The sequence below is a fragment of the Manduca sexta genome, chromosome 26 (assembly GCF_014839805.1).
Source record: "Manduca sexta isolate Smith_Timp_Sample1 chromosome 26, JHU_Msex_v1.0, whole genome shotgun sequence".
In the NCBI taxonomy this organism is placed as follows: domain Eukaryota; kingdom Metazoa; phylum Arthropoda; class Insecta; order Lepidoptera; family Sphingidae; genus Manduca; species Manduca sexta.
In genome coordinates this window covers 17,197,708-17,210,774 of record NC_051140.1, presented here as the reverse complement: position 1 = coordinate 17,210,774, position 13,067 = coordinate 17,197,708, and the positions used below count along the sequence as shown (strand labels likewise).

Here is a 13,067-nt window from a genome sequence, read left to right as displayed (position 1 = left end):
TATCGTGAATGTCATGCAAAATTAACAAGTTAATGCCAAAGTAATACAAATAAACTAAAAAAAAACAATATATTACATTAGTATAAATAATATAAATTATTTAAATTAGTTCATCAGACTCTTGAATTCAGTCTAAATAACTTATTAAAACCAAAATCCTTTCACTTTCCCAATCTAATTACAGGCAACATTACGCACGCCAACATCACAGGTCACGTGACATGACGTTGTGGACGTGTCATTCGCGGATGGCTCGTTGGCGGCGTTGCGCAGGCTCTTTCTCGTGAAAAAGTCTTATTGGAGTGTTACTAATGAACAAAAGTTGAATGGTTTTTACCGTATTGATCAGTTAATATTTTAGTTAGGATAAATAAATCGCAATAAATCAAAATGGGAAGTGAGTATCGTTTATTATTTTCCATAATTATAGTGAAATTCATTGTAAACGTATTATTCATTTTTCATGCGTTTTCTGTTCTATTTCTGTGTGTATAGTGCCATAAGTGGGATGTAACGTTACAATTGTTGCTTTTTCAGTCAAATTCCTCGAAGTTATAAAGCCGTTCTGCAGTATATTACCAGAAATAGCGAAACCAGAAAGAAAGGTATGGTATGAGTGAAATATTAGTTTACCCACTACTTACATGCATAATTAATATTCTTATTCCTTATAAAGCTTTCGCACTAAAAGAAGTTAAATAGCACCTAGATTGAAGCTAAAATTCGAGAGAAAGTTTACCTAACCCTATACCGATATATAACCCTATTACCGAGTAACTGTAAACATCGTCGCCAACGACATTCGAAATTTTCATAAGTTCTAACTAAAATTTTTCTTTTCAGATCCAATTTCGAGAGAAAGTATTATGGACTGCAATCACACTATTTATTTTCCTAGTATGCTGTCAGGTATGTGAACTATTTTATTCAATACTCTTTCCAACATGAACCTATATAATAATATCCAGTAATCCTATGAAATTATGTTTAAAAGGCTTATTTTTTATTTATTATACATAGAAATTATGCTTCTGGTAGTAACATATTGTTACATCTATAATCCTCAATTTACTAAGAAATTTAAAATATATGTTACTTCAAGAGGTATAATCGTATCTCAATATATCACAGAAAACCATAAATGTTTATGTTAATATTTCATAATTTATCCTAAAAGAATGCCAACTAAGCAAAATGTACAACCACACTGCATTAGTTAGAAAGGCATCACACAAAACAATAAGACATTTACTAAGAGCTAATGTATTCAAAATCACATTCCCCTAATTTAGATAACATTCCCTTAATTTCCCTGGAATTCCTTTATAAGAATTAATGTAAAATTAGATCTTGCCATTAATTAAAACTGTCTTTCCAGATCCCCTTATTTGGTATAATGTCATCAGACAGCGCAGATCCTTTCTATTGGATCCGTGTAATCCTGGCCTCAAATAGAGGTACCCTTATGGAGCTTGGAATTTCACCCATTGTCACATCAGGTCTTATCATGCAACTGCTGGCCGGTGCGAAGATTATTGAAGTTGGTGATACACCAAAAGACAGGGCTTTGTTCAATGGCGCTCAGAAATGTAAGTATATAATAGAAGATAAATTTTATTTGTGATTTGCTTATGTTATGTCATTATTTTATCTTATGTAATTGTAGTTCACCTGAAACATCTTTGTGTAGTAATAATTATTGCAAAACCAAAAGTATTTGAGGATTTCCATTATATTATTGGGTAATCTTTACAGAATTATATTACGTTACATATGATGTTTTAGCTAAAATACATGAAATGCCCTTATTTGCACATAGCTAGGCAGGTGATAAATATTAAGAATATGAGAAAACAAACACTTCAAGCAAGCTGTTGAAGGCAAATTGCCAATAAATTTGAGTGATTGGCTTAAAGCCAAAACAAATATCTGGGTACTTTCTAATTTCATGCTTAACATACAATAGTTTGGAACTATTTATTATAGTATGTTCTAATAATATGTGTGTATGCAATGATTTTCATTCATAGCATACAGCTATTGTTTACTACACATTGCTATATTCTTGGCTGTTGTCTATTCATGCTCTTGCTCATCCAATTCATTCATAGAGATATAATATAAAATCTGTCATCTTAGTAAGAGGTTTTAAATGCAGACATATAGCATCTTAGACTTTCGCAAGTCTGAAAATACATATTTAATATTACAATAAAAGCAGCATCTATTTGTGGCTTTTAGAGTTCCCAACCACCTTGTTCCTACAGTATTCTTATTGCCACATTATTTACAGTGTTTGGTATGGTGATCACGGTGGGTCAGGCCATAGTGTACGTAATGACTGGCATGTACGGAGAACCGAGCGAGATTGGTGCCGGAGTGTGCCTCCTCATCATTATCCAGTTGTTTGTAGCCGGTCTCATTGTGTTGCTGCTTGACGAGTTGTTGCAAAAAGGTTTGTACTTCATAATTATTAATTAAACTAGATTTTGGGCAGTGATTGGGGTTTTTCAATATTAGCGAAAAGTCTGGAATTTGTGCCTGATAGGACGCCTTCCATCACATCATACTACAGAACCTATATGTGAAAGAAGATGCTTGATGCACATCTGTCTACTTCTTCAGGAATAAAAGTGTGTGTGTTATTTTATACTAGATTTGCTTGTAAGTTGTATCTCAACTTTGCATAGAAGTCTAAAAATAAAAGTTCCACTGTGAATATTGTTGAGAAAATGCCTTAGTCTAATACATCTTTTCTAGGGCTTGGTTAATCTCTGTGTCAGATTTAAATAAATTCATTTATTTTCTTCAAAAGGGTACCGGACTCATTTTTGTTTTTTACTATTATCAAATATTTACATAATATAAATTATAACACAAGGAATTATTAAAATCTGTTAAAAAATCAACAAGTTACAAGTCTTTGAATTCCGGCGGAAGGGGTAATTAAAAAAAAATTCACGTCGAATTGATAACCTCCTCCTTTTTTTTTGAATTCGGTTAACAAGAAACAGTAAAGAGACGAAATACCCACATATGACGTCATCGGGAATTACGACGCGTGCGAAAAAAAGAGATGAAGCGATATCCCCACATCGCGCCCACTTCTGCACATTACAATATTTTAAATATCAATTACTCGCTAATTTTTTATCCAATTTTTATGCAGTTTCCGCAGGAGTGCTTCATTTTCGTATTATTAACCATTACATATAGAATAATGTACAAAATCAAGCTTAGGCCGGTCCCCTATTACTTCACATATTGCTTCATATGAGCTCCACAAATTTACACAATTTATTTTACATGTAAGAAAATATAAGGTAAATAGATGTTATAGATATAAAGATTATAATCATTATTAAAAATCGTAAATAAACAAAGTTCTATAAAACAAGCATGGTTGGATTACTATTATTGATTCCCCAATGTGTAAGCTTAGAGAATACTTATTATTCCATCAAAGCCATGACCTCTATTTTTTTAACTGTAAATGTTGCTTTAAAACTACGTCAATGTTTTAGTGTCCGTTTAAAAGTCACGCAGCGCAATCGTAATGAATATCGCTTAGTAATAAGCTAACGCGTATGTCCGTGGAGAGGTAGACAGAGGAACATCCACTGATTGTCCATTGTCCCAATTATACAGACGAACCTCTTGTACTATGCTAGTATCACTCGTCATTACTGTTTTTGGCATAATAGGTCTAACAGTAATGAGAAAAATATGTCATTAGGAATAATTATTGTTAATGGCCAAATTTATACTTTATGATCTCTTAATGATAAGGAATGTTATTTTTATTCTAAACTTTATTCGAGTCTCAATTTAAATACGTCAAACATGACTACTATTTGTTTTGTGTGATTTTGTTTATCCCGTCTCTTTAGTGTTAACTGAGAAGCAGCTGCCGGCAGCCGCTTGAGTGACTTTAAATGTGAATGAAATAATATCTATTCTTGTTAAGCAATTTTTTGACACCCAGCAATACATGGCTTCATCAATTACAGTCGTAAACATATTTAACAAAATAGTTTGCATAATTTCAAAAATCTAACGACCCTCAAAGGTGATAATTTCAATTCAAACTTTAAATTTATAACTTAAATAAATTATTAAATCTTTTGTAAATTTTTTTTTCAAATAAAAATGGCGCATTTAGATATTGTACCGCAAATGTGTGCAGATATGTAGTATATTAGTATTTTTCCTGTATATTTACGAAGTGTATTCTTTGCAGGATACGGTCTGGGCTCTGGTATTTCCTTGTTCATTGCCACTAACATTTGCGAAACCATCGTCTGGAAAGCGTTCTCACCGGCAACCGTCAACACTGGTATGTTTTGACCTTCAGCTATTTTATTAGTACTATTGCAATGATTTTAATGATTTTTAGTAATTTCAATTAAAATAAACTGTAATTGGAAAACAATTTCCAGACCAATTTTGTTCGAATATATCCATATTTAGATCTGGATAAGCAATGTTATTTGTGTGTATAGGTCGCGGCACAGAGTTCGAAGGCGCAGTGATAGCGCTGTTCCACTTGCTCGCCACCCGCCCGGACAAGGTTCGAGCCCTGCGCGAGGCCTTCTACCGCCAGAACCTGCCCAACCTCATGAACTTGCTCGCCACCGTCCTCGTCTTCGCCATAGTCATATACTTCCAGGTAAATATCTCATAAAATTACGTATAGCGTCTTATCTTTAAATGACCTTAATTTATTTGTTTTGAAGCTAGATTACTGCAGGCTACTGATCTTGCGCCTCTTACCTTAAATTTTATTTGAGGGGAACCTATGTCGCCCCTGGTTGCTACCACAAATGCCACGTGTGTTTAAAATATATGTTTAAGAAAAAAAATAACAGCAATATAACCAATCCATCTACACTTGATATTCTAAAATCTAAATATTAAGTATATTATTTTTTTTATGAAATCTTTATCTATGTAAATGCAAGTTACTTAATTAATGGTTGATTTTGCCACGCAGGGCTTCCGCGTAGACCTACCGATCAAGTCGGCGCGGTACCGCGGCCAGTACTCGTCGTACCCGATCAAGCTGTTCTACACCTCCAACATCCCCATCATCTTGCAGTCCGCGCTCGTCTCCAACCTTTACGTCATCTCACAGGTGAGCACAGTTCGATTAATCTTCTATCAATAAATAAAATTGTGAATTTTGAAATGTATTATTGATTTGTATTACATTATTTTTTCATTATTAAAATTATATTTTAATATTATAATTTATAATTCAATTACGTGTGATTATTAGGTCGTATCAATGTAAAATTGATGTAATCAGGTTTTAAGCTCTCAGGTGTTGTGGAGAATAGTGTTGACTTGGCCATTTGAAATTTCCTACAAACCAGCATGGAAACATCAATAACGCAATGTTTCCATTCAGATGTTGGCGGTGAAGTTCAGTGGTAACTTCCTGGTGAACTTACTTGGCGTGTGGGCGGACGTGGGCGGCGGCGGTCCCGCCCGTGCCTACCCTGTGGGCGGGCTGTGCTACTACTTCTCGCCCCCGGAGTCGCTCGCACACATCGCGCACGACCCGCTGCACGCGCTGCTCTACATCGTCTTCATGTTGGGATCCTGCGCGTTCTTCTCTAAGACATGGATCGATGTCTCTGGCTCATCAGCCAAGGATGTTAGTATTAATTATATTTTAGCTCTCATAAATGATATAATTATATATTTTGCTCATTAACTTTCTATAATGTTTATTATAGGGGTGTAACTACATATTTGTTTAGTTTCTATAAAATGATACAATGTAGACATGTATTGTTGCAAATTTAAAACATATTTAATTCGCCTAAGATTGATAGCTGTAATGACAACCATAAAATCTATGTATATGTAACAACTTTCACTAGCCTAATCATAGCGAGAAAGCGTCCACGGTCCGTTACATAAGACTTTATCCATCAGGTCGCGAAGCAACTAAAAGAACAGCAGATGGTGATGCGAGGCCACCGCGACAACTCGATGATCCACGAGCTGAACCGGTACATCCCGACGGCGGCGGCGTTCGGCGGGTTGTGTATCGGCGCGTTGTCGGTGCTGGCGGACTTCCTCGGCGCCATCGGCTCCGGCACGGGTATCCTGCTGGCCGTCACCATCATCTACCAGTACTTCGAGATCTTCGTGAAGGAGCAGGCGGAGATGGGTGGCATGAGCACGCTGCTCTTCTAAACTGCGCGAGACGCGTCGGTGACAACGCCGCGTCTCATTTCTTAATAAACCTTAGCGAATAAACGAGAGGTGACGTTCCCACTGGCGCCATGTTGTGTGTGTCAGCGAGCGGGTTATGTGTTAATTTATATGAAATGAACTTTATAATAAAATAATTTACGACACGTATTGTTTTCTTTCCGTATTCAGGTAGCGCGATAGTTTTGGAATTTGTGAAATTTTGATTCGGATTGTAAGTATTATTGATGTAAATAGACTATCTTTATCGTAATAAAAACTTGCAGTCCAACTTTGTTAAGACTTTCTTACAAAACTTAATTTATTTTTAAGTTCGCGTTGGATTCTAACACCTACATTATAACCTTCTTCAATTTGTTTTTACTGGTCAGTGTTTTTTCTCTTTCATTCAATCATTTATGTGATGAAATTGATTTAACATATTAGTTAAAATTATAATTATTGTAAGTACAGAAGCTCTTTCATAGGCGTATCGTTTGTATATTTTGTTATCAAGTACATACGTAGAGAGTACGTAATGGTAATTCATATAGATATATACACAATATATAGAATTCAATTATCTGTCAGTAACAATTAGTATGAGATACTTCGATGTTTAGTCGCTCGTAGTTCATGACAATTCAATTAGATAATAAAATAAATTTGTTTTCAGTTGATAATAAATTTGTTTCTGTGTTTAATTTCATAATTAAGGAGTTAATGTTGATAATGTTAACGGATGGACGCCCCATAAAACAAGTGGATAGTTTTGTTACTTTACTTTATTCTCCTCACTATACATGCAATACAAGGACAAAAAAAAACAATTTCACAATTTTCCCTCAAAACCTTAACAAAAACATGTCACGACTAAAATAATTGGTAACAAATGTATATACAGACGATTCTGTGACTTTGAACTCAAAGCGGTATTGAGGAACTTTATACTTCGATATATAAGCAATAAATATTTTATATGTTCGAATATACTGAACGTTATACTAATGTGAATTTTACATCAAACAAGTCTACCATTTCAAATTCCAAGTCACAGGAGGCAATGTTTCATTTTAACACCAAAATGCAAGTTACAATTTTGCAGTAAAATGTTTTTGAGATCCTATGAATATGTATTGGTAAGAGATCGGACATCGTACACCAAACGCTAACAGTGCCAAAATAATAAAAATATAACATATACGGTACGTGTACCTATGGCACTCACTAATACAACACGCGCACCTTACACTTACAGGCACTTAGTGTGAGGAGACCGCCTTGTCACCCTGATGAATGCTGCTTTTATTTCGAATGCCACAAAACAGCACTTAATCTGCCAGTGCTGAGTTTGTTTAAAGCTTTGATATATATTAAAACTTTGTAACAAGCATTGATAGAGAACACCACCTCCAATATTCGGGATCAAAAGAAATAGCCAATTTCTTCAAATGTATCGAAGTTTTCGTAGCAGCACTCTCGGACGAACTTGGCTTCAAGTAAGGTGTATTGAAAATATTGATTTATCTCTGGGGAAAATTATAACCTGCTATTTGGCCCCTTACCGACTGGGTACGAAAATGCAACATAACAATGGTGGAAGACCAATTCTGAAACTACCCACGACTAAGATCAATTCCATAATGCAAATGAACTTGGGCTATATAGTTATATCACTTTACACTATGTGCGCCAAGTCGGTATAAAATGAAAAAGAGAATAAGGAACACTGCCACAAATATACATAATATGTAGGTCCTCGGCAAACTATAATACGGCTACACAAGACTAAATATATAGAAGGAATATTGCGCCTCTCCATTTTATACCGATCTTTCACAATTATTTACATTTTGCATTATTTTCTAATACTTAGAATATAGACACAAAGTGCTATTGTGTTCTGTCTCCTACCTTTCCAGTAATGCTATTGTCAAACGTAATCTAAACGAAGCGATTAAGTGTGGGCCATTTACAGTAATATTATTTTTAAATATTAATCTGGTATCTATAAATTAAACTCGCGGCAGTTAATGGGTATCTCATGGTTTACTTGTTATGCTATATTTATTATTCACAGATTATTCCATAATATTCCCCTAAAATTATTTCTTTCTAGGTATTTCAACATTAAAACTTTAAAAATATAAATCCATGAAATATAATGAAAAATCAAGCATTTTACCACTATTCATTTGCATAATATTTATTTATATACATAGCTAGCTCTCTACTTTAGTGTTCGTCACTTGCACGTAGTGTGGTTACAATTACTCGAAGTACATTCTGCGCATGATGGTGTCTTCGCAATACGTATAATCCCCATAATTTTACTTTAAAAATAATGAAAAATAAAGAAACTAAACGAAATGAGTGTAATGAGAAAACATATTTATTATCTTTTAACAAAATACCCGTGAGATAAAAAGAGAACAAAGAAAAATAACTATAAGAATAACAGTGCCAATTGTGTAAAAAAGCGGAACAAATTTAATTGCGTTGCAAGTAATATTAGAAGACACAAAACATTTTCACGTGTGCAAAAAGATTTTGTCTACAGTACTATCGTGTCCCGTTAATTTAATTGCAAATAAAAACGTTACTTTATAATATTATACTATACTAGTTACACAAGTGTTTAATAGTTGACTGAACCAATAAAATAAAATATAATCTAAAATAATAACAACAAGTTAATTTAGAGCCGCTCCAGGCAACTGTATTGGAGAATCCTAACTGCTTAACATAATATCTACACTAGTAATTTAGCTAATTCAATCTTTATCATTTTGTACATGCGTGTAATAGCACTCAACGATAATACGTCTATAGTCTAACCTTAGTCAAAATGGTAATTTAGAATATTAGACTTTGAGTCTCGGCCGCCGCGCAGGATACAATACGCCTAAAACTTCACTCGCACGTGTTTCAACTCACTTCCAAAACAAGACAGTGGCCACTGCCGTCGTCCTACAGCGGTTCAATGCACGGCTGCATAACATCGTTTTAGCATATTTGAAAAACATTTGTCTACGATTCATGTCAATATCTTTCTATACAATGCAATACACACGGAGAGTAACGTAATTCAAAAGCTTTAGGCACGCGCCGCTCACGCCAACTAAAGGCACAGAAATTGTTTGCACGTCGCATCCGTGCTTAGTCGGAAACCTCCCAAGTTACGAAACAATATCACTCGCCGGTTGATTCGAGTTGAAATGAGAAACGACTGAAATAATTAGTAATTACCATACAAAAGCGTGACAAAATGGCGACATGTTACAACTGTACAACTGTTACAAGCGTGCGTCTTTTAATAAATTATTACGGTGTCGCGTGTTAGGCAACAGTTTCTATTTCTTCCTGTAAGACGGGCGCTTGTTCCGGCGACGTTATGGTTTTCGGCGGTGCGTTCGTGTAAGGCAATGTCTTGAGTTTCCTCGCCTCGCGTCTCTGTTTCTTCTGTTGCATGACAAGCCTCAACTGCTCCAGTTTGCACTTGGTCTTAGAGTTTTCCATGGCTAAGGTTTTAGCTGTATCGCATTTTTTGCAAATTTCTTCGGTGGTCGCTTTGCTAGCGCACGAAGCACAGAGTTCTGGGTTAACTCTGATGCATTGGCAGTCTTTGGGTTTGCACAAGCAGTCTCTGATACTGGCCGTGGATGTGGATGGGATGTGACCATCACACTGTCCATACGAGCATGATGGTTGACTGCAGGTACATTTTATCTGTTCGTCTATTGAGCCACACGAAAAGCTGGAATCCTTCTGAAATGTACAATTATGTTTGATAAGTTGCATTGTAAAAAAAAAATATCATGTGCCAGTAAATTTTATAAATAAATTACCTGAGACAAGGCAATTTGCGGCGTCGCGCATAACAAGTCATTCAATATATGAATAATTGTGGAAATATCTCTCTTCGGTCGGCCATATCTAAAACAAATACATTTATTATACTAAGACTTATGCAATGAACAGAGCTTTAGTTTCCTTTACTAACTCAATGGTAAAGATGAAGATATTTTTTTAAATAAGTTAAAGAAGTAAACATTCATATTGTAATCAGATTTGTTGGTGCATATTTAACTACCAAAGTATTGTCTTTAGGAAATGTCAAATAATAATATTGCCAAGAATTTGTAATCTTGGTTTACTTTGGGAAGTAACAATGATAACAATAGTTTATTATTTTTATTTCTTCCCAGAGCAAATCACAGATAATTATCTACAGTAATGAATTAATTAGTTGGTTGAATAATGATTAATAGCTGACCTGTCTTGAAGAGCTGGATTTAGTGTTCCAGAGAAGGTTCCTGAATATACTCCTTTGCCATGATGCTTCATGGATTCTATCACAGCCCCAGGACCTATTTTGGAACGTACAGACTCTTCGGCCATTCTGAGATCAACCTTGTTAGTCAACACTTCTTTAGATAACTTTTTGAGTTTCTGTGTTAGATTTTTTGAAGCTTCTATTAGTGCTTTAGTGTCCACAGTGGGTGTGGGTGAAGCTCTCTGTGGTTTCTTTGGTGCATCAGGCGGCCTGAAGGACACCTGTCTGGATGTAGATGGAGTCGCTTGCTCCTCAGTCTGTGTACTACTGCTTGGCTGCAGTATTAGTTTCCTAGAATTAGTAATATATGGTTCCGTTCTGGAAGTGGAAGGCTGTACTAAATTATTATCTTGTAGGTTTTGCATTCTTTTCTTATGTTTATTCACCACGGACTGCATGAAAGCTTTCTGTTTATTCTGACCTATAGGATGCTTAAATTTTGAGGTTTTATGAAGTAAATATTGGAACCTCTTGTTTTTCAAAGGTTCATTTATACTTTGAAAAGATGGCAACATCCCTGTATTTGTTTCTTGTCCATGACTCGTTGTGGCTAGATTCGATATTTCTCGGTCCATCATGCACTCATCCTGGTCTTGAAAAAGACCTTTGTCCACTGCACTATTGAAAAGGTTTTCCATTGGATATTCATCAATGGTACTTTCTGTAAGAAATAAACTTTGGTCTGCAAAACTGTCACTGTCATCACTGAAGGAGCTGTCAGGTGTGTGGGACGAAGTGGACGCACACTGTTTGGCCGCACATGCTGTACTTGTTGTTGGTGTCACTTGCTCACTGATCTTGTTTTGTGATAAGAAATCAATTAAATTAGTTCTGACAGAGTTCATGATTGCCGCATCTCTGTTTTCTGTGGCCGAAGCATCGATAGGACTAGACACTAAGTTAGACAGTGATTTTATTGGAGATTGTTCATTTTCTACAGATGTATCAGACAAATTTGATATAGTACCATTTGATGTACCAGAGGAATCTTGTTTGTGTTCACATGTTTCGTTTTTCTCAGCAGATTTCTCTTCGGCCACTGAACGATGATACATTTCAAAAGCATTCTGTAATATTTCTAAATCTTTTTTATGCAATAGATTTGTGTGGATTTCTGGTTTTGTTTTGTTATTCTCTGCATTAGATTTGTCTACATTTGAGTCATTGACTTCTGTGGGTTTCTGTTGATTGCCTTGAGGGCTAGGTGATGCTTTGATATCACTTTTTGTCTGTGCAGGTAGTGATGCTGAAGTGGTTGAACTCTTTGTGGGCGTAGATGTCCTGAGAGATCGAACAGTGCTTGCTGATACTGAACTCAATGTTGAAAGTTGAAGCTGTATGAGCATCATGTGGTCTCCTAACCGCATAGTCAAGTTTAGTGGGGATTTACCACTCAAGAAATCATTGACTTGTGTGTCATTTAAAGACTCTAAGGCTTGCATCACAGAGTTTTCTGGCCTCTGACTCTGAAATAATACATGATAATGTTAATGAAACAAATTAGTCAACAATGACAATAAAGTGTTGGTGATAGATAAATGAGCATTGATTAGTTTCACACAGTTGTGAAACACGTGATTATCGCGAGTAGCGGTGGCGAGCGATGTCGACACGGCAGGCGGGCGCTCACCAGGAGTCCCGTCTCCACGCTGGGCAGCAGGATCACGCGCGACCCGTCCAGCAGCCCGTTGTCCTCCAGCGTGCCCTCGCGCAGTTGTCTGCAACACACAAACGCACGTCAATACGCCACTCGACTGACGCTGATGCGTCATCGTATCGACATATTTCCGTGATATGTTTGACAATAGAAGCTTGGCGTCGACGCCTCTAGCTGTCTAGCGCTCACCTCTCGCGATGCAACAGACATATTCGATCCTTGGACACCTTTAACTTTTTCGACACGAGTTTTTTCAGATGCTCCACTGTCTGTTTGCCGTTCAAACTGATGGAGAAATTACCACCCGTAGTGGTTTGTATATTCAGCGTTATGTCCGTAGTTTGGGCTGAGCCACACCCGTACACTTCTGTTCCTGTGCTGCGTTCCATATTTTACACATAAATTACACTAAAATTTACTATATGCCACTTTTAACACGATACACCAACTATCTTAGATTACACAGCTATTTTATTGCGGGATAGTAGTAACAGGGTCACGCCAGACCCCCAGTTTTTTGATGTGGCCGTCGGTGTGACCAGTTACATCGCGATATCCCGTTAATTTTTTTTAACAACAGCTGATGCGAAACGTTTACGTTCCATTTCTGTGTTTATAACTCGACTATTGCAACAACGATTAGTTTTTCATTGATAAATCACTCATAATTTATATCTATTTAATGAATCTAATATAAAATCGTATTTCCGAACTAAGTTAACAAATTAATTGTATTTGGAGATAGTCTGTAAACAATACTTGATTCTCTGTCAAATTGTTACTGTGTCAAATGCACATTGCGTGTAATGAAGTTTATGAGGTAAGCGTTTCATACGTCATATGACGTCACATGACGCTTGTTAAGGCTTT

General features: G+C 36.0%; 2 protein-coding genes across 2 annotated transcripts; one reads left to right on the top strand and one right to left on the bottom strand.

Moving 5' to 3' along the window:
* Window positions 1–189: 189 nt before the first annotated feature.
* LOC115451273 (protein transport protein Sec61 subunit alpha) lies at window positions 190–6,371 on the top strand. The gene is made up of 10 exons (XM_030179523.2): window positions 190–397; window positions 538–605; window positions 844–909; window positions 1,379–1,589; window positions 2,294–2,455; window positions 4,241–4,336; window positions 4,503–4,669; window positions 4,994–5,134; window positions 5,411–5,659; window positions 5,944–6,371. Exons 1-10 carry the CDS (start codon window positions 391–393, stop codon window positions 6,205–6,207), a joined length of 1,431 nt encoding a protein of 476 aa, XP_030035383.1. The 5' UTR covers window positions 190–390; the 3' UTR covers window positions 6,208–6,371.
* Window positions 6,372–6,971: 600 nt separating this feature from the next.
* LOC115451271 (midnolin homolog) lies at window positions 6,972–12,783 on the bottom strand. Its single transcript, XM_030179522.2, has 5 exons — window positions 12,387–12,783; window positions 12,171–12,258; window positions 10,481–12,006; window positions 10,053–10,140; window positions 6,972–9,972 (listed from the first exon to the last, which is right to left on the bottom strand). The coding sequence occupies exons 1-5, from the start codon at window positions 12,584–12,586 to the stop codon at window positions 9,544–9,546; spliced, it is 2,331 nt and encodes a 776-aa protein (XP_030035382.2). The 5' UTR covers window positions 12,587–12,783; the 3' UTR covers window positions 6,972–9,543.
* Window positions 12,784–13,067: the final 284 nt, after the last annotated feature.